Genomic DNA, 23140 nt, shown 5'->3' with positions numbered 1-23140 from the left:
GAATCGTAGTATTCACTTCAGCCGATCACAAAGGCCGCCCCCAAAGATCGTCATGATGATCGGTCCTGCGCTGCCCTCATCCAACCTGTTCCGGCGATCTTGACCAGATCGTATGTCCTACTTGTGGGGGGCCTACCAACACTACGTCTTCCGGTAATAATAATTGTAGTATAATCGATAATAATTATAGTATAATTGTCGAAATCGATTCGGGAACCACTTGAGCCTTGTATGCACCTAGTTTCTCGCAGTGAACTTTTCTTAGAAGAACCCGATGAAGCCAAAAGCATATTGTGTTGATCGTAGGTGTCCGTGGTACATTATTAAGCGTTAAGAATTTATTCAAGACACAGAAGAATTATATACGTAAACAAATAGAATACTTTGCACATCCGGGGAAATTCATGCAGATAGAAAACAACTTTATAAATATGCTTGAATTATATTTAGAACATATATTTTGCTAAATCATTATTCCTGATTTTCAACAACTTCTGGAGTATCTGCGATTATTTCGTCATCAGCCTTGGGTGCCATCAGAGGGATATACTTCTCGACTTCAGCTTCCAGTAGTTTCGCTTCTTCAGCGCTCCAGGCTCCAGGGCAATTGTAATGGCGTCTCAACCTTAACCAATCATAGTAAGTAACGTAAACCTGTTGTCCCATCACGCCATTGTGAGGCTAAAATAAAAAATTAAAATTAAAACCAAACTGCTTGCTGCTTATGCTGTATGAATGAAAATTAAAAAGTAAAGTTAAATTTGTACATTGAATTATTGTAGCGAATCACCGATCTAAACCAAGTAATCTAAAGGTAAAACTAAAAATGAATTTGAAAAAAGGTGGTGAATATGGTGACGAACACAAAATTTGATTAGCCTCAAACCGAACCTTAAGCTTATGGGCATCACCTATTAAACAAACCTTCACTTTAAAGATTGGGGTTCTCCCCTTGGGGTTCTACTCTTCTGAGTATAGATGAGAAAGAATATATTTTATTCGGCGAAAGAGAATCGAGAACCACTTGAGCCTTGTCCGAAAGTCAGATACTAAACGATCATTTAATGTTTAACCATACCATGTGATCACAAAAGCTTTGGGATGAGCCACAGTGCAAAATCATTCACAAAAGGATATTATCATCAAATCACAATATTTCGGATCAGGCTCGTTTTATTGCTGTTAGCGAACGAGATTTAGGGTACTGGCTTCAGGCCACTCCTTCGAGTAACATAGGGACCCTTCTTGATAATTCCAGCTTCTTAATCGCAGTTGATTTACGCCTGGGTAAGCCTAGAACAGTTTCCCATATGCGGCTGCGGAGGCAATGTAGACAGCCTTGGTCACCATGCCTAATCTTGCCGCCGCAGTGCGGGCCGTCTCTCACGCCATGCCGCCTTAAACGACGTCTTGCGTCGGGCCTTTACTATCAACGTGCCGGCTATCCTAGAGCCGAATGGAATTTCACGTGACGATGGTAAGAGGCCTGATGGCATGACGTTGATTCCTTGGAGTCGTTGCAAGCCACTGGTGTGGGATGCGACTTGTGTGGACACGCTAGCCCCCTCTCATCATTCACCAAGAGCGGGAGGTGCAACGGCGGAATCTGCCGAAAACCTAAAGCGGAGGAAATATGCATCACTCGGTGATGGATACATATTTGATCCCTTTGGGGTGAAGACGATGGGGTTCTTCGGCACAAAAACTCGTAAAAGAGCTATCCAGGCGTCTAACCGATTTAACAGGTGACCCAAGATCTGGTACGTACCTCTGTCAAAGAATAAGTTTGGCTATACAAAGAGGTAACGTTGCCAGCTTCATGGGCACCTAACCTGCCGATAGCGATCTTAATGATATTTTCTATTTGTAATTAATTAATTTTGTTAGATTATTTATGTTTTATTTTATTATTATTTATATAAATAGCGTTATTAATTATTAAGTCATATGTAAATAATTTGAAATAAATGTAAACATAACATGCTTTTTATATATATGAAATTTGATCAGCTGCTCGTAAGTTACATTTAGATAATTAGTCTCTGCGTAGTCAGGATAAGAAAGAAGTAGGGATTAAGGCAGCAAAAGTTTGTTGGAAATACGAACAAAATTACGAAGCCCACGTAAGTTTCTACGTGCGTGTGCAAAACATTTTTACTGACATTCTCAATTTGTGTGTTTGATGATAGGATTATGACGCTATTTACGTAGACTGAAGGAAGATTCGATGATAGATATAATATGATATGACCACCGTGTATTCATTTATTTATTAAAGCCTACTACAATATTAAAACTATTACAAATTTATTTACAATATTTTATATCACTGCTGGCCAAAGGCCTCCCCCTTCTTCTTCTATCCGTCCTTATTGTGTGTTGTGCGGGACCACCATGTATACGTTGAGCTAAATATGTTTAGAGACAATGCAATTGTATCACTTGTAAGACAAGTCTAAAGTCATAAATTCTGGTAAACAAAAAGTACCTACCCCATGTGACAGCTGAAGGTCCACAGAAAAATTTAGAATAGTTTACGAGCATGAGAACTATACATATTTAGATGGTTCCATCTTTAGCGCTACCTTTCATTTTATTCAAACTTACCCTCAGAGGGACAATAGTCGGTCTTCCGTTTGTACTGAATGCGGTGGCGAAGTAGTGCATGCAGCTTGTGTATTCGTAAGGCAAGCCTAGATTGCTGACTATATTTGTTCCATACCGCTCAAAGTTGTGCTCCGAACCTTAGAAAGAAAATATTCAGTCATTCTATGTTTCTACGAACGAGTAGCATCGATCATGCGCAGGGTGCGGGGGAGCACCAACCTGTTGAGTGTTGTTGTTGATAAGCCTGACTGCCCAATAGTCCTCAGTATTCTCATGAGATACACACACATGTACACATAGCCAGTGCCTCAGTATGTCGTGGCAAGTATTTAAATTAAATTAATCAAATTTAACTAAATTAAATAAAAATTAAATTGCATTAAATGTTATTAATTAAATTAAATTATGCAATGTGAAATATTATGTACTAACATAGTTTCTAAAAAATACTAACACTTATGGGCCAACAGCCTGAAATAAACAGATTTTACTTTATTTTTATTTTAAATCATTTTGCCACTCGATCAAAGCGCTGAAAATCTGAAGATCCTTATAAGTACCGCACTCCACGGCGACCAAGCGAACCGATGGAGTTTTTGAATATGAGTCACAATCCTCAGCAGTGACAGAACGTCAAAGAAGAAGATAACAAAAATTTGACTCATGCTTTGCCGCTTGATTTTTTTGTGAGTGAAATTTTAAGATGCGCGCGGATCACTGTAACACAAAAGTAACAGATTCAAGATTGAAGTTGGTTCCTCGTAAGTAGTACTAGTAGTCAAACAAGTATAACTTCTTGCGTGCATAATAAGTACACACACATTTTTTTTTGAATAACTGTGTATTAAAATTTTGATAAACGTGGCCTTCTACTGTCGATAAAAAGATACTTACCTCGTTGGACATTTTCCCAAGCGATTCTGACATAGTCATATCTGTTGTATGTAGACTGCATGTGGAAGAATCCGAGGACATGCAACCACTCATGAATGATTATAGATATTGTGAAGCAGCCGCGGTCGGGTACGTTTGGTGTAAGGTTCATGGTGTGGATGCCACGATCATGCCAAAAGCCCACACTGGCGTAGCAGCCGTTGTTGTATCCCTAGATATTATAAATTTTATTAAATTTAATTATGAATACATTAGCGGCCTCACAAATAAACTTGGTATAAAGTTATAACTAAGCATAAACAAAGAATATGCAGAATGTTTACAATATCGTTGACAACACTGTCAATTAAATGATAATAATGAAGTTTTCCGAATGACAAGCTGCCTTGCAAATAAACGCGGGACGTTATGGTTAAAGAACTTTATTCTCATTAAGAACATAACATATTCACTTACATGAGAAAACAATATAAACAGTAGGTATCTTATTCGTAGTACTGCGAGTCTATACAAAACAAAGTGGGTAGAAATGAAAAAACCGCGTAAACATTATGATCAACACAAAAATTAAGAGCTACTAGATACGGCATGGCACGTCGGGGTAAGTATAGTTTTATGTATTTTTTTTTATTTTTATGTATTTTATGTCATGTAGAAGAGTAGGGATAGCATTTAAAGTAGATATTTAATTAATTATTTATTTATTTAATTTATTAGTTGCGTATGTTATTAGTATTAAATTATAATGTTGTTATTAGTATTATAGTATTGTACACATATTAATTAATTTTTCAAGTTCAAGATGTAATGTTTCAGGAGTTTTTTATAGGTTTGTTTTTTTTATGTCACTGGGGAGCTTATTATATAATTGTACGCCTTCGTACATAATATTTTTCTTACCGTAATTAGTTCTTGGTGCTCGACATATTAAATTATTAGCGTTTCTTAAAATATTTTTTTGAACTTGTACTTTTTTAGTGAAACTTATTTGTGTATGTATATTTTTCGCTAAAATTTTTCTTACTAATAAACAAGTATTATAAATATATGTTTGAGTAACATTTAGTTATTTTATTTTTTTGTAAAGTTTTTCAATTGGCTTTAAATAATTATAATTAAATAGTACCTTTATCAATTTATTTTGGGCTCTTTGCACTATATTTATATTGGTTTTAGCTGCCGAGCCCCAGAGTTCTACCATATAATCAATGTGGGGCTTAACGAGTGTGTTATAGATAAGGTAACGTACTTTTTGTGGAAGACATCGTCTTATACTCCGTAATAGTCCAGTGAGAGAGGCAAGCTTTTTTCTGTCTTTGTCAATATGTGGTTTCCAAGTAAGGTTACAATCAAGAATGAGTCCTAGATATTTTTCCTTATCACTCCTTTTTATTTCTACATTATTTATCTTAAGAGGTGGATAGTTAGGGATTTTTTTTATTTTTGGCTTTAAATATAATATATGTAGTTTATGTAGTATATATGTAGTTTGTGTTTAAGGTATTTATAGTAAGTATATTATATTGAAACCATTTATTGAGTAAAATCAAATCATTTTGTGCATCTGTAATAATTGTGTGTATTGAGCTACCATAGTAAAATAAACAAGTATCATCAGCGTATAAAGTTATGTTTCCTGTTAAACCTATTTCATTTACGCTATTAATATAGATCAGAAATAGCATTGGACCTAATATTGATCCTTGAGGACGTTATACGTCCGAATTAACCAATCATAAGCAAAATGTCTATTTGTAAACATTTTGCATTTTCTTGATTTATGATTAGTTATAACTATATGCCAATTTTATTTGTAAGGCCGTAGAAATTTATTTTTAAATGTAATTGTTTGCGATTGTTGTGTACGATTGCGGCTTTTTAATAGAAAGGTATTAAGATTCACAGAAGTACACGTGTCTAATGCTTAGTCTGGCCATAAAACTGTTACAAATTAAAAATAAGCAAAATATTACATTTCAATTTGGAATCTGCCATTTTTATATGATTGTTCATTGAGTTATTACAATGGAGTGGGGTGATAAAGAGAACCGAATCGCTGTGATTGCATTACACAAAGTAGGAATGGAGCCAAATGCAATTTTTAAATTTTCCAAACGCTTATTATTAGTAAAATGTTTGTGTAAAGGGCTATTAATAGATACAATGAGACCTTCACTGTTTGTGACTGAAAAAGATCTGGACGTCCACGTAGTGTTCGTACGAAAAAGGTAGTCAAAGCAGTAAAGGAAAGAAATAGAAGAAATTCTGTCCTAAAGCCAAATATTTATCTCGGGAGATGAAGATAGCACCTATAACCATTTCACGTTTCTTAAAAGGAGTGACTGAGCCATACTTTTGTGAAAAAGGTATCAAAACTTCGGCACAAGTGTATCAAGATACCATTCTTGAGAAGGTAGTAAAGCCCCATAACAACTCCATGTTCAACAACCAAGAATGGTCCTTCCAGCATGACTCGGCGCTGGGTCATAAAGCTCGGTCTACGCAGTCTTAGTTGGAATCGAACGTTTCGGACATCATCAGAGCTGAAGACTGGCCGTCAGTCCCGATTTTAATCCTCTGGATTATAATTTATGGTCAGCTTTAGAGAGTTCGGCTTGCTCTAAACGCCATGATAATTTGGAGTCCCTATTACAATGTGTAACATTGGCAGTGAATAATATTTCCATGGAACGAGTGCGTGCTACTATTGATAACTGGCCTCAACGTTAATCCTTTTTTTCCTTTTTGACACAAATTCTTCTATTATTTTAAACAATGTTGTATAAAATGTTTTAACAATATCGTCAATATTTACACCTGTAAGAACCAGATGCCAATTGATTTCGATTAAAGCATTGTTAATTTCGCCATATTTAGCATAAAAAAATGTGTTTTTCAGGATGTGTTATGGGAAAATTGCGTAGTATCAGTTCGGATGCGTTGATTTCTAAACATGGATGATATTTATCTACATTTACTAAAGATGTGTGAGATAATTTAGTAAGACTTACGAAAATGTTACTGAATATTAAATCCTATATATTATTACTATGATTGCAAGTAAGGTTATATTGTTTGAGTCCTGAAACATTTATTTGTTATATGAAGACCTCAGTAACCTTTTGTAGTTCTGTATTTCCTTTCCTTAATATAAGTAATGTAATATACATGTAAATTAGGTCTGGGTTGATAAAAAAAATGGTAGCCTGGTAACAATAGTAGGTATGTAATGTTAACTAATAACAAACAGCATATTGAAATTTTTAGGGTTTTCAAGAATCCTAAGCTGCACTGCATTGTAATGGGCAGGGCGTATCAATTACCTGCTCATCTCGTCCCTTTTTTCCTAAAAAAAATCTCTAAGAAAAAGCGATCAAATATGGGACAGCTGCTAGATTTGAGATAGCCCATGCTATTCTCACACTCATGATAAACACTTAAGTGTCCCTCTGAAATAGTTGAAGAATATATTAATATTGTCCATCTATTTCTATAAATCCTTTGTTTATTGCTTAGGTCGACCCTTCTTGTTTTATACTTACAGTAAGACGCACATAGTTCCTGTCATTGGCATTTCTCCGTCGGAATCTGGTGCAACTAAAATGTTCAATCAAGTGAATTGACCACATTATGTGGTTAATCTGAGCCTGATCTGTTGAGAAATAATAACAAAGATATTAGTGTAAGACAAATCTGAAATAATTTACACAACAAAAAAGATAAAGAAGTTAAGGTACTGCCTAAGTCAGGCTGTAATAAGAATAGTTAGTACTTTAAAAAAAAATCTAACATAATTCACTTCACAGCCTAATCTGCAGGTAATTTAAAATATGACAAAGGTAAGTACGGGTCGGTTTTTAATAGTAAAGTTTCTAACTATTTCGTGGCTATTGCCTGTGGCTTGTTAAATTAAAAGCCCGGTCATGTTTATTGCGGGCTCGTTGACTCAGGTACCACGGTGAGTCAGAACAAAGTTTATGAAAGTAATTTATACATAATTATAGAAATACATATTGAAAGTTTTATTCATAATAAATATCAATAGCAAACATGAAACAATTTCATATTAGTTCAAATGACACAAAAATTACTTTAAATTCTTAACTTACTGAAATGTCCTGCAGCGATTTCGTAGACAACTACGTTTCCGGGCCACCTAGTGTTGGGCCAGATGTACGCTGACCTGCCAGCCGCATAGTCGGTTACAAGAGCATCTATCTGCCAGTCATCCAAAATGATGTCACCTTCAAACTTTCCACTGTTCTCCCAGTAACCCGGAGCAATTGCACTTGACGATACCAGAAATGTATTATTTCCTGTTCATCAACATTGAGGTAAATTAGGATATTTATTCAAACAAAACAAACCTTATAACTAGAATAACAATACTACTATTACATTAAATTAAAACTTTCATTACGGGGTAGTGTATCAAGAATACTGGCAGCTTGTCCGCACGTGATAGCTAGGCTTTCCCGTTGACCAAAATAGCGCTCGCGCTTGTGTTTCTAGTAGCCTTATTAAAGTGCGTAGTACTTTGTACATTACCCTCGCCTCTTGGCCTCACTTTGTTCTTGAGGTAAATTATTATAATAAAAAAATACCGTCCCTAAATTCGCAATGATCAAAAATCAAAATGTATTTAATTTGTAAAGTAAATCGCGTATGTGAGGAACTTCAGACAAAATACAACCATCAATGTAATATATTGTTGCAAGAGATGTTTTCAATTTAGGAAATTTCTTAACATGATACTTAGCATTTTATTTCACGCCGTTGTTACGACACCATAATAAAAAAAATATTCTTCCTGTAGAAACTCTGCATCTCAATTTAAAGAGACAGGTCTAAAGATAAATAGTTTAGATGGTCAGCGAATAAGTAAAAATGTCGTTTACGAATATCTTAAACAACAAAGGCCCCAGCTGAGACCCTTGAAGTACACCAGAATAGGCAAAAAATGGCTCAGAGGCATAAACATTAATAACAACAGTTGATGACCAATTGGCAATATACGATTTAAAAGGAATAGGTCTGCTATACCTATGCCTTAGAGTTCCATAAGTAAAATACAGTGATCAACCTTGTCAAAGGCCTTAATGAAGTCTTTGTAGATTGCATCAACGGATTTGCCAGTATCAAGAGCCTCAGTAATGCCTTCCTCAAAGGAAACAAGATTGGTATGAACTATTGATCACCAACCCATGCTGCTCAGATGAAACAAAGTTATTAAAGTGCCATGAAACGACAGGGCGTAAAGTAACTCAAACACTTTTGCAAAGACACAAATGATGGAAATAGGTCTATAATTTTTTACCTCCTCTTTGTCTCCGGCTTTGAATAAAGGCAACACTAGGGCTAAGAGATTTGTTGATAATCAGTGCAAGTGGCTAACAGCTAATGCACTAGCGCTATTATTTACAAATATCGATGGAATACCGTCCGCTCCAGCTTCTTTCCTAATATCAAGTAATTTTTAAACATAAGCTTGGTCCACTAAATAAGATATACACTGGCCTTCAAAAGTAAGTATCACACTTTTAAAATTGGGATAACATTTTAAGTTCACAAGATATACTTTCGAAATAAAAAGGACTCCAAAGAGAATTTAATTTTGTACATAAAAATTTTATAGTCGGTAACCTTCTTTTAAGAATTGGCTTCAAAAACTGAATTGAATTGAAAAATTGAAACTTCAAAAACAAAACCATTCCTTTTTCAAAGTGGACGTTTCCGAATTACAATTTTCTCATTCATATTTTTCTTTCTGTTTAAAATTTTTTTCAAGATCGATGGGTCTTGTTTTAAATATTTACGCTAAAAAGCACATAACATTTATTTATCATGCCTCTTTCAGTTGAAGAATGTGCTAGGATCATGGCTTTTCTGGAACTAGGCATCAGTATGCGTCGCACTGCAAGAATGGTGGGTGTGACGGTACGAACGCTCCAGAAGGTAAAGCGAAGGTACGAAGAGACTGGACACCATCTGAGAAGACCTTGTAATGGCAGACCCAGGTGTGCCCGAGAAGATCGTTATATTATTTCCACTGTGTTAAGAAATCGCCACCAAAATGCAGTTGAAGTCCAGCAACAACTACTTCAGACCCGGAGGGACTACATTAGTGACAGTACAGTGAGAAGAAGACTTGTTGAAGCAAATTTGAAACCCCGAAGACCAGCGAGTGGCCCAAAACTCGAGAGACAGCATCGAGTAGCGAGACTGCGATACGCCCGTGAACACATGCAGTGAGATGAAGAAGAATGGTCAAGAATTTTGTTTGCAGATGAGTCTCGATTCTCCCTTTACACTTCTGATGGAAGGCGAAGTGTTTACAGGCGACCTGGTGATCGATACCTTCAAGCCTGCATCTCAGAAAGAGTCCAATACGGTGAAGGCAGTGTACATGTATGGGCTGGCATATCTTCAGAAGGTCGCACAGAGCTAGTAGCCATAGAAAATGGCACCCTCACTGGGCAAAGATATGCTCAAGAGATTCTCAATGAGTATGCAGGGCTGTATTTAGCAAATATGGGTGATGGATCGATGCTGATGCGTGATAATGCCCGGCCATACACGGCTCATATCGTACAAGAGTATATTCAGGAGGTCGGTATCAGTGTGATGGCTTGCCCATCAAGAAGTCCTGATCTCAACCCGATTGAACACGCCTGGGATGAGCTTGGGAGGCTAGTTAGAAATCGCACACCACCACCTACTACCCTCAGGGCACTAAAGCAGGCACTGGCAGAAGAATGGGAGAATATTCCCGAACATCGGCTCCGAAACCTAGTGTTCAGTATGCCAAACCGGCTCGAAGCTGTAATCAGAGCTCGAGGAGGCAATACCAGTTATTAAAAAATAATAACATGTAATACATTTTAGTTGAATTTTTTCACACTAAACTAAAAATGACTATTTTCATTGTTTTATCTTTTTTAAGTTAAAAATGTTACTAATGTATAATTTTAGTTTCTAAGAATTAAAGCCTATAAAATTTGCAACAAAACATTTTTTAATCTTAAATCTCTACTTTCTATACTTAAGAAAAATATTTAATTTGAAAAGTTAGTATCACACTTACTTGTGCATGCCAGTGTATAATCAAGGTAAACATTACAACAAGGGTTCATAAGATTTGAAATATTATTAAAATTTTGAATGCGATTGTTTGAACTGCATACTGACGAGAAATACTAAGCGAAAACATAACAAATGTTTGTTCCATTTGAAAGAGATTTAATATCGTTTGCGTCTCTTTTGTTTTTAACCATATCGTCGACACAAGCACATTCACTCAAAATTTTCCTCCAGTCAATTTTATTTAGATCTTTCCTTATGTTTTCATAATTAGCCTTATGAAAACAAAATTTTGTAACAGTGTTAACAGCACGGGACTAGTGTTTCCGGGTTTGTAAAATGAATTGAGAAAACCAATGGTAGATGAAGAGGATCACCACGTGTCAAAGGATCAAGACATGATGGAATATCAACAATGTTAATATTGGACAATACAAGATCGAGTACCTGATTTTTAGAGTTGAGATTTGATTTAATTGGTTCAAGTCATTGTACGCGAAGAATGTCAAAAGATTTTGTATATAGCTAATTTGAGTGACTTTGTGATGCCCATATGGCATTTTTTTTATTTTTATATATATGTATTATAATTATTAACCTACAGCACGAGTTGTCTCGTAATGGGGCATACGCTGAGCTCTTGATTGTACCTATTATATATTTTCATAAATACTACTTTACTTTAAGCGATATTGCTATGTTTTAATTTTGGTGTTAATGAAACTTTGTAAAAGTATACGCTTAAATTCCTTTGTTTAATTAAATTTTGATAAAAGGTTTACTTGTGTGATGTGACATAAAATATGTCTATGTCATGTCTAAATTATTAGAATGTGGATTAATTCGAGGTTTAAAAACACTTTACGAGTACTGTGTTGTAAACTGTCAAATCTCTGTTTAACTATAACTATCTTTCAATCTATAATGTTACCTTATTTTGTTATTCACATATCCTAAACTGAATTGAAAGTAGAATGGTCGTAGATTAAAAAGAGTTCTCAATTATTGTAAGAAACGATGATTTATGAAATTTTCGATTGGGTGAAAAGTACTTGATGTTCAATGATTTGATTATTTGAATTGTCATCATAAATAGTCTAATGTTTTCGTAATCAAATGTTCTTACTATCAATCTAAATCTCATCATCACCAAGATGTTGGATTTTATTTATTTCTTTGTATTTGAGCCTTTGGATTGTTTGAGCTAAGGGTGTTTTAGGCTCTTTCACGCCTTAACCACTATGGCTACCTAATTTTTATTGTGTTTGTAATAAGATGAATAAACTTTAATTAATTTCATTTAAAATTTGACCAGTGAAGCGGGCGAGAACGGCTAGTTTTTACATAAGTTGGTTTTGTATGCCTTTTTATGCCTTTTACTACACAACCTACCATGAAATTTCACTCATACCTTGGGTAGGAAAGCAGAAAGGTGAAATGATTTCATTATTAACTATGTGTTTCTTGCCACTTCTCTTCATTAAAGCTCAACTTTTCCGAAGTGCTGGTAAAATCATTGACATTCAAGTATAAGTGTCATTCTCAACTAAGTGAATAAACGATTTTTCATTCTTTTAGTTGAAAGTAAATTAAAGCATACCTTGTCTGGTCTGCTGCAAAAATTTCCTGTACTCCTCGACCTGCTCTGGAGACTTCAGTGGAGATGGGACGCACCAGATGGCTCCCACCAGGGCCAGTAACAAGATACACAGGCGGTACATTGTTTCATGCAACAAATCACAGAACACTCATTTTTATAGTCATCATGATCTGGTAAGACTATCGTTACAGATAATTAGTTGATAAAATGTTCATGATAATTCCAATTGATTGATTATGGCTTAATAATCGTGGAGTTGACTTTCGACTTTGTTTACTTTCATGATGTTCCCAACCTTCATTTATTTATTTATTTTAGATGTACCAACAATAACTCAACTTAACATTAACAATTGATTTGCACTTACATTTTGGTAAATTCAACATTTTAATTAAGAAAAAATTAAGTAACTTAATCTTCATGATAATATAGAGCGAAACGAATTGCGACCCATTAGTTTTTTTGCCACGTGCTTCCAAATTTTTGGAGAAGATTGTACATAGTCAACTTCTGACCTATTTAGAAAAAAAACAATATTCTACCTACATTACAGTCAGGTTTTAAGAAACAACACAGCACAACTACAGCCCTAATAAATATAATATACTTCCTTCGCAAGATGCAGAGGAAGATACTGTTTCTGTCTGATCCCATTAATTTCAAACTTCTCTTAGTTAAATTGCGATTCTACGACGTAGAAGAAAGAATTTCGCGGTGGTTTTCGAGCTACTTACATGACAGACATCAATTCGTTGAAATTACTAACCATAAGGGAAATGAGATCACTTCGCGGCCTCTTCCAATTAAAAAAGGGGTTCGTCAGTCAATAAATTACAAAAAAACAAAATATATGATTATAGGTACTCGGCATCAAGTTGAAAATGTTGCAACTGGTAAACCCAACATTAAAATTAATAAAGAGCAAATAGAATGGCCTTGAAGAGGCTTAGGGACTTGGTTACCACCAAGGCCCGAAATCTTGGCTTGCCGAGACGAAAAATTACGCTTTGAAAAATATATTCTTCAGATAGTTCGTAGTTGCTTTTATAGACTAAATTTAAAGTACTATACCGCATCAGAAACACAATAAAGAAAGAACTACGTGTACACCTCTGTGAATCCTTGATTCTAACCTAATTTAATTATATGGATAAAGCCATAGGTCTACGCTTTTTGGAGCGTACTAAATGTCTCATACAACGTGTTCAAAACGCTGGTACCGACACAGACACGCACACACCGCCTTCGCAGGCGTAGGCGCGGTCAACCACCGCAAACCACTGGCACTCGTCACTCTGACGATGGCTAGCGGCCCGCACCCTAGATACACCACACATTGTTTTGATACCCGACGAGACATTAGTCCTCGTCCTGTAATCGCTTCACTACACTCACTCACACACGGACTGACTGACGGACTGACATACATCACTTACACAATCACAAACACACTCCACAAACAGACACAAATACAAACATACATGCACACAAACATTTACACTACGTACATACATACAAACACACATACATACAATCATAAACACATACATACAATCATAAACACATACATACACACTTACATACATTACACAAAACATCACCACACTCGCCGGCGAGTGTGTTCTTATCACCTTTTCATCTTCATTTTCATTCTCTCTCCTTCCCACAAGCACACAGCCGGTCTGAGGTTCGAGTCTCCTTAGGAGACGCCCCGCGACTGTTGTTGCGTAGTCTTTGCGGCCTCCACGGCCCACGTCCTACTTCGCTGTGAAAGCCAGGGCTGCTAACAGCACAGAGGAGGTTTTAGTCGGTATGGGGTGTCCGCTTACGCGGACACTCGAGTCCGATATATTACGCCCCGTTCCGGGGCGTAAATACGTAACAGTATTTCCTCCTCTCAAAAAAAAAAAAACAAAACGCTTTTGCACCATATTGTTTCTCCATCCCGTGGCGACACCACGTCTCTCCTTATTTGAATAGAGAGTCATTATTGAAAATGGGGTGTCATATGACATTGCACTTTACTATTAGGTATTATAAAGAACGAAATACCTTCCTATTCAAAAAGTTAAAATGGAGAAGTGATAGTAACATTCCACACGCGCTTCGCACGACTCTTTAAGGCGAATATATAGTATTATAGTATATATATACTATAGTCCTAAAAATGAACATTTTTGAAAATCTACTTAAAATACTTCTACATATAGTACGGTTCAAATTTTTTGACATGTTTATCTTCATTTCTTTATTTAAATTATGGCAGTTTCGAAAACACGATTACGAAAAAAAATCTGGATAGATTTATTTTTTGAAAAATAGGCTTTTTTATTTGAATTGTTTTATACTATCATAAAACTATGTTAGCTATTGACACAAAACTTATTTTATTCGATAGTTAGTATTTATAAATTTTCTTCGTTGGTTTTATCAATACATTTTGTGAATTATTTTATATCATTTTTTTTTTCGCAATAAACCAAAAGCGATGCCTTGGTTGCATGCTCGCCCATACCAGCAGTACGCCATAGATAATAACACTATATACTAAGTACGCCCGTGACCACTGTCAAGGACGGTACTGTGTTCATATCTCTTCGGCTGAGGCCTTGCGTTAGATTTTAGCGAACAAGTACAAAATGGGGAATCATAGTAAACAAAATGATTGATGACGCGGCAGCGTTATTATGTTAAAATATAATAGGTAAATCGAAGTCGGAAAGTACTAAATTAAAATGTACATAATGTTATTTTGAATATTATGTAGTATTATTTTTTTATTTGAATATTATGTAGTTTTTCGACTTTCAATAAGTGAACATCCTATTTTGAATAAAACTATTTGAATTTGAATATGAATATGCCACGCGGTATTATTGTATGTATTTTCTTTAGGGAAGTTATAAATCCAAGATGGCCGCCACACAAATTAATGATTTCAACAATATGTATATCGTATCCAAGGTTCTCGAGGGTGCAGAGAACGAATTTATCCCAAATTTCATTCATTTCTGGAATAAAAGATGGCCGACGCGCAAAAATATGATTTCAAACATATGGGTATCGTAACCGAGGTTCTCGAGGCTGCAGAGAACGAATTTGGGATCATTTTTTAAATCCAAGATGGCCACCGCGCAAAATTATGATTTATCAATATGGGTATCGTATCCGAGGTTCTCGAGGGTACAGAGAACGAATTTCGTTTCAGTATTTTTCGCAGTATAACAGAAGAAAAACCGGCCCTCCATTAAATATACTTGTAATATATAATGATATACTTGTAATAAAATTTCTTTGGTTGTAATATTTGTATTTGGTTGATTTTCATGACATTAATGAGGTTACATTAAAAAAATGAAAGTAGTTGCGAACATGCTGTTTTCAGCTGTTTGATTTATTTTTCTTTTTGTCAAAATGAGTGAATATAATGTAATAATTCGATACATGTAAAAATGTTGTTCCAAAAAGGAAAATTGTATCGTAGCCAAGGCAAAAATTTGTTTATTGACAAAAGTTGGTTTTCGTGATTTAAATAAAGGAATATATGATCATCTATGACAGATGTACCTCGTTCTGGTGTTCGTGTTACGGATCAAATAACGCCTTTGATATTCATGGCAGCAATGTATAGATAATAATAGTAATTATTTTGATTAAATAAATATTTTTAATTAAAAAAAAAACAATTTTTTTTACAAATCCGCAATTTCATGCTTTAACCAATACTAATAATACTGCTTTTACTTTATTAGTAAACTTTTTGCGTATGTTTTGTTTATTGTTTATACTATTCTTATTTGTAAGGTCGAAAGGAATTATAATTATTGACAAATATCTAAACATGCAGTGAAAAATTATTGATTAATTACGTTAATAGAGATTAAATAAAAAATGTAATCAATCATAGATTATATTATTAGCGGACTCGGATAAGCGATTCACACCTCGGCCACTAAATGCCATGAGTTAAATAAATCATTGCAACGACATCTTATCGATAATATTGTTTGCAATCCGAAACATTATCTCTTTTCGTTTCAGCGTTTGTTTCTAGGCATGCATGAAAAATGGTTGCAGAGTATTCGTTGCGTAGCTGTATTATTTAGCCCTCCCTGTAAGCCCTCCGTATGTTAATTTCATTAGACTTCCCTGAAATATTTTCTCAGTTATTTCAGCGTGCTTATCCCACGACCCACAACGAGTATGTTACCTCCACAGTGCAGTTTTCAAGGAAATTTCTTCACCGGATCACCTGATATTAAGTGATCTCCGCCTTTAACTTACAGCATGACAGGAATTTCAAGAACGTCGCTGGCCTTTTAGAAAGATGTACGCGTTTTTTCGCTTGTTGGCTACTCTGTGGTAGAAGGCAGCTATAAAGCATTGTGACAAGGATCATTTGGCAGTGGAATGACTTTAATACTGTCGCGTAGCAACGCTTCGACGTACATGACAAGAGTTTTCAAAATTCATGTCGTGCAGCTACGTACATCATGAGAGTTATCAAACTTCAAGGCATTGATAATTTGGACATCTCCTTAAGCAATACTCGTAGCTCAGCGGAAAAGTGTTTACTTTAGACGCTGTAGACCCGGTTTCGATACACATAACCAGTGTATGGAATTTTTTGGGTGTTTTAAAGTTAAAGGAAATTTCTAGTAAGTTCAGGATGAAATCGAATAGACAAAAAGGATGGAAAATGTGCAAGCAGGATAAAATAGTTAAAAGAATTTTCTAGTGCAATTTAAATTAAAAGATGGAATGGGAGAATCATTTTGAAAACAGAACAGATCCGGGGATATATAAGCCGTACTAAGCATGGCCTACGCAGTTCTAGTTCTCACTGAAAAGTGTAAAGGAAGAAGAAGAAGTAGTGAAAAGTGGAAAATGATCCAGGTGAAGAAGAAGATAGAAGAGACTTCGTGTTCGATGCGGTGTGACGCGTTGAAGGTACCACCGCCCACAAGAGGAACAGCGGCAGATCGGCGAAGTGTATGTTCAAGAAAGTTATTTTACTGAAGTATACTATGTCAGAAATATTTCTACGCAATTTTAGTTTCTACGCATTTAGCGTCATAGTTTGAAGGATGTATGTTACTTTTATACTGTAGGTGTCTTAAAAATCTCTTTTGTATAGATTCAATTCTATCAATATATAAATTATAACTTGGGCTCCAATTTTCAGAGCAATATTCTAATATGCTACGGACATAAGAGCAATACAGGACTTTTATCGGTTTAAGTGTTTTAAACTTGCTACACGTTCTTATAACAAAATCAAGAGCTTTAGAGGCCTTGTTTATTATAAAATCTATATGTTCACTAAAGGTTAATTTTGGGTCCATGATAACACCTAAGTCTTTCATTCTATTAGTAAAGACAAGAACTTTATTTTTAAGATTGTAATTGAATTTATTCAGATTCGTTTTCCGAGATAAAGTCATTGCAAAGCACTTAGAGACGTTCAGATCTAACTTATTAATTTTACAATAATCATCGAATCCATCCAAGTCTGCCTGTAAAAGATGACAGTCATTGTGTGATTGGACGTGCCTGAATATTTTTGTATGATCGGCATAAAGTAACAATTGTGAATGCGAGAAACATGATGAAATATCATTAAGAAATATAGAAAATAAAAGGGGTCCTAGAAGTGAACCTTGAGGACCTTGATAAAATGAACATCCATCGAGAGGAGTATCCGTTTATAGTAACTGCTTGTGATCAGTTTGTGATGTAAGATGAAATCCATCGGAACAAGTTTCCATGTATTCCTGCACTGTAAAGCTTCTGGAGTAAGATATCATGGGCAATACGGTCAAACGCCTTGCTAAAGTATTTATCAATCACATCTACCTGTTCCCTAGAATCCATAGCAGAGGTCACATAGTCATTTGTTCAGTTCCGAGCGCGCTCGGTAACGTACATGCTCACTGAACTTACGAATATAATTTATATTCGCGATCTGCGCGGCAACCGCCGCTGCACGCTTTTATGACTATGAGTTCCGAAAAACTCATAGCCAATGAATTGCTGGCATTCCTTCAGCACGCAATTGATACTATGGACGAGATCAGCATCATCCAGATCTGTGCATCAAATTTCAAGAGTGAGGAGATCATCAACGCCAAGATGCGGCTGTACGAGGATTTGATGAAAACCGACCAGATGCCGTCCCGCAGGAGGGATGAAAAAGGAGAGAGAAGTCTTCATGGCATGATAAATCTCCTGAAGGTGACTGATCCTGACGACGTACCGTCTTTCGTGGCAAGGAACTTGAACAAGTTACCGCCCGTAACCTTCGACCATGTCGTCACCAGGTTGCTGAAGGACATCACAAACATCAAGGCAGGCCTGGCAGAAGTAGTGTTGAAATTAGAGGCATCTCAGAACACCGAGAGTTGTCAAATTTCAAGGCATTGATTATTTCGACATCTCCGTCAGTAAAACTCGTAGCTCAGCGGAAAACAGTGTTTACTTTGGATGCTGTGGACCCGGGTTAGATACACCTCCCAGTGTATGGAATTTTTTGGGTTTTGTAAAGTTAATGGAAATTTCTAGTAAGTTCAGGATCAAATCGATAGGAAAAATAGGATGGAAAATGTGTAAACAGGATAAAAATAGTTAAAAGAAATTTCTAGCACAATTTAAATTTAAAGATGGAATGGGAGAATAATTTTGAAAATAGAACTGAACCGGGGGCACATAAGCCGCACTAAGCGCGGCCTATGGCAGTTCTAGTTCAGACTCGATAGAAGTTGTGAAAAGGGGAAAGTGATCCAGGAGAAGAAGAAGATAGAAGAGAACTAGTGTTCAGTGAAGTTGAAGGTACCACCGCCGACAAGAGGAACAGCGGCAGACCGGCGAAGTGCAAGATCAGAAAAAGGGAACTCAAATAAAGACTCGTTCCTATAAGCGGAGTATTATTTCCATTCCCTGACCCACTCTCGTGTCACGTACGATTTATCCTCTCGATTCGGTCACTATGTACTGAATAGTATGGATGTCATATTGTGCTACCAAATTCGAGAATGCTCCGCACTAGTACATTACATTATTTTATTGTAGTGTGAAATGAATTTCAGTTTACAATCTAAAATTACACCCAAATCTCTAACCTCTTCTACTTTTCTTAAATTTACACTTGATGACGCTTTGAATCGATCATAAAGTCTAGCACAACTAATATTCATTAGATAAAGATCAAGACCCAAGTGTATCCTCATTAAAAATTAGTCAAAGTTTGAATACAAGTGCACCAAGTAAGTTTATATTACTTTCAGGTAAAATTGGCCAAGGGTTTGGACCTTTATTAAGTAATGCACTTGCAAAGAATTGTGAGGTGAAAAATATATGTAAACCCAATATAACAATTAATAACCTAGTAAATTCCATATATCCAAGAGATAAAACAATCATAGGTATAAAGATTGGTATTAACACTCATAATATTAGAAATAAGGATTTAATTAAAAATATAGAAAAACTAATTAATATTTGCAATAACACCAAATCCAAAGTATTGATGTGTACATTCCCATACTCCTCGGATTTGACACAGGAGCAAAATAGAAAAATATTTAAATTAAATACAACTTTGTATAATGCGACATTCGACAATAATGAAAATTTAACTTTATTTGACACAAATACATTAATTAATTATAAACTAAAAATAACCAATGGTAACCTATACCTACCATTCAGAGTTAAGCGACAGCTGGCTACTTTAGTAGCTTATAGTCTTAGTCAACAAACCTCTGTAGTGTTATTTGATAAACAAGCCTCTATTGGGCAAAATTGTAAAATAATCGACATACAAGCCTCTATTGGGGAATGTATTAGTACTTATGTACAAAAACATAACAATGAAGATTTTTCTTCAATTAATTTAAATAAGGTTATTTGACAAGGGAGGACAACTCTTGCAATATCATACAAAATAGGCAACATTCACCAAATATAAATGTTACTGCTAGGGATAATCATAATATAAAGCTCATAAATATTGTTCACCAGAATATTCAAGGTATCTCAAGTAAGGAATTAGAAATTGAACTTTTTTTGAGCTGCTGTAATATAGATATATTATGTATTACAGAACATTGGCGTAAGAGTCATCAGCTCCAGTTTAGTTTGAGAGAACATAAAGTAGTCAGTTCGTTTTGTAGAAGTAGGGCAGGGCAATACGTGTAGGTTCCCTAATTATTATTAATAATAGATTAAAATGTAAAAATAGAAGAGATATTGTTAATCTCTCTATAGAACAACTAATTGAGATAGCTTGTATAGAAATAGAGCAATTTATTATTGTGAGTGTATACCGCCCCCCACTACATCATATGAACAGTTCCAACATAGAATGGAGGAGGTACTATCAAAATTTAGCAAAACCAGCAAGTCAATTGTGTGTAGAGATTTTAATATAAACTTGCTAGCTAGTTCTAGCCTTAAATATTTATTTAAAAGTTTTAATTTGTTTAATGTGTTTTGGGAACCTACTAGAATCACTTCTACAACAGCAACATGTTTAGATAATATTTTTACAAATGTTACTATTACTAGTAAACTCATAATTAATAATCTTCAGTCCGATCATGGTGGGCAATTTGTAAAAGTAAATACAAGATTGGAAAATGTCAGACCAAAAAAGGTGACGATTATACCAGTTACGGGTAGCCATCTTGAGAGGTTTAGAAATAATTTGGTAAATACGATACCATTTTTACTCTGTGGTGAAACTGCTAATTTTCATTGTAACTTATTCTTCAATTTCTTCTGTGAGGAATTTGACAGGATTTTTACTCCAGTAACGGTGACAGTAAACAACAAACATTGTTTTAATGATTGGGCAACAATGGGTATCCACAAAAGTCGTAAACGCTTATATGACCTTTACTATGAGAACCATTACAATAATAGTGAAGAATTTAAAATATATGTAAAAAATACTCCAAGCTCTTTAAAGGAGTTTGTCATGAAGCGAAAACACGTTTGATTGCAGAAAAAATTAAAAACAGTAATAATAAAGTAAAAGCGACTTGGAGTGTAATTAACAATGAAACTGGTAGATCGAATTGCCGTAACACCTCTATCTATTTAAATATCAATAATCGCGTTATAAATTCGGAATAAGAAATTGCAAATAAATTTGATAAAAACTTCTCCGAATCTTCCACTGATTTGAAATTTAAGTACGTTACAGGTAGTGATATAATAAAAATCTTTAAACTAATTAACCTAAAAAATACAAAAAACCTAAGGGGCCGTTCGACTAATATTGTAAAATGCGTACTTGCCATTATAGCACCTGAATTAGCAATAATATTTAATGAATGCATAGTTGAGCGTGTGTTCCCTGACCTCATGAAATACAGCAAAGTTATACCTTTGTTTAATTCGGGCAGTTCTTTTGACCCTGCTAATATCAGACCTATTTCAGTGCTGCCTGTTTTTAGTAAAATTTTTGAAAAACTTTTGTTTCAACAGCTACAAGTGCCCAGCGCCGCAACCCAAGTTCGATACGCCTGTTTTTTGCAGTCAGATGCTGCTTTAACTGACGCATCGAACCAGGGCTGTGATCTGCCACCGATCGGAACTACAGAGCTTGGTATAAAAATATCCATGCCCTGTAGTATCACATCGGCTACTGCAACGGCGCAGGCACTAGGATCATCCGAAGGGAAACAAACCCTGCTCCAAGGGTAGGATGCAAAAAAGGAACGCATCCTATCCCAATCTGCTGACTTGTAGTGCCAAACGCGGCGGGTCGCTGGTGGTCTGCGACGTGGGCGTCGTATAGGCACTACACTCCTGACCAGGCAATGGTCGGACGTTCCGAGAGGGGCGTCGACAATGATCTGGTAACCATCGGGATGTGTAGTCAGCAGAAGATCTAATAAGGACGGCATGTGGCTATCCACATCCGGGAGCCGCGTTGGCGACTCAACCAATTGGGACAGATCGTACGCCAATGCAAAATTATGCACAGATCGCCCTGCGTAGTCTGTGGTACGTGATCCAAGCCATTCGGCATTGTGCCCGTTGAAATCACCCGAGACTATGATTTCAGCGGAGGGGATCTGTGCAAGCACGTCGTCAATTGCCGCTTGAACGCAGCCCATGAGATGATCGGTTTCTGCGTTACCACTATGGGACCTGTAGACACACGCATAGATGCGGACGCGGTCCTCTAAATCTACGCGGAGCCAGAGAGTGGACAGGTCCCTACCCTCAAAATTGCCGAGACGGCGACAGCAGATATCCTCCCTAACGTACACACATATCCCGGCATAAGGCAAAAATTGTGCTCAATTTTGTACCCGGGGTACGTTAAATATAACGTATCGCTAGGTCGAGATATCTGCGTCTCCGTAAGGAAACACAAGGCCGGCTTCGCCGTCTCAAGGTGGTGGTGGACTGCGTTTAAGTTGGAGTGAATTCCCCTGATATTGCAAAAGTCCACGTTGAGAGTGGAGCGGGGTGCCGTGGTGTTACTGCCTCGTTTGTCCTTGGTCATGCGCGGTACTGTGCCCTCCCCAGAATACGAAGGGCAGCCCGAGCTAGAGTGCTCGGGGAGGGATTCTCCGACTCTAGTAGAGCCGGAACCCTCCTGGGGTACTATCTCTTTAGGGACCGCTTTCATAATCTTTGTTGGGGATGGGGGGGGGAATGGCCAATGATATGTTACCAGAGACACAATCTGGTTTTAGGAAATGTCGGAGCACAATGACTGCCTTACTTGATGTCACTGACAATATACTTAGTTTGCAAGACAGTGGTCATTGTACTCTTCTTGTTCTATTGGATTTTTCTAGGGCTTTGAAACTATAAATATAGATATAATGCTATCAAAATTAAATTACTATGGATTTGACTTTGGTGCATTAAAATGGTTCAATAGCTACCTTCGTGAGCGTCACCAATTTGTACAGCTCTCCCACAACAGTTGTTGTATCT

The 23140-nt window shown here is 36.1% G+C and overlaps 1 protein-coding gene across 1 annotated transcript; it reads right to left on the bottom strand.

Annotated features, from left to right (window-relative positions):
- Positions 1-422: 422 nt before the first annotated feature.
- Positions 423-12317, bottom strand: LOC126964672 (seminal metalloprotease 1-like). The gene is made up of 6 exons (XM_050807931.1): positions 12182-12317; positions 7611-7817; positions 7044-7153; positions 3502-3712; positions 2608-2744; positions 423-681 (listed from the first exon to the last, which is right to left on the bottom strand). The coding sequence occupies exons 1-6, from the start codon at positions 12300-12302 to the stop codon at positions 472-474; spliced, it is 996 nt and encodes a 331-aa protein (XP_050663888.1). The 5' UTR covers positions 12303-12317; the 3' UTR covers positions 423-471.
- Between the last annotated feature and the right edge of the window lie 10823 nt (positions 12318-23140).

Source organism: Leptidea sinapis, chromosome 5 (genome assembly GCF_905404315.1).
Source record: "Leptidea sinapis chromosome 5, ilLepSina1.1, whole genome shotgun sequence".
Lineage (NCBI taxonomy): Eukaryota > Metazoa > Arthropoda > Insecta > Lepidoptera > Pieridae > Leptidea > Leptidea sinapis.
Note: the sequence above shows the minus strand (reverse complement) of the source record. Positions and strands in the feature narration are given on the sequence as shown.

What these genes read in the sequence shown, in the direction of transcription:
- LOC126964672 (XM_050807931.1), bottom strand. Translation starts at nt 12,302, where the DNA reads ATGTACCGCCTGTGTATCTTGTTACTGGCCCTGGTGGGAGCCATCTGG. An exon ending in AATCGCTGCAGGACATTTCA is followed by an intron (nt 7,154 to 7,610) that starts GTAAGTTAAGAA and finishes ATTTCTCAACAG; the next exon opens with ATCAGGCTCAGATTAACCAC. An exon ending in TTGGGAAAATGTCCAACGAG is followed by an intron (nt 2,745 to 3,501) that starts GTAAGTATCTTT and finishes TTTCTTTCTAAG; the next exon opens with GTTCGGAGCACAACTTTGAG.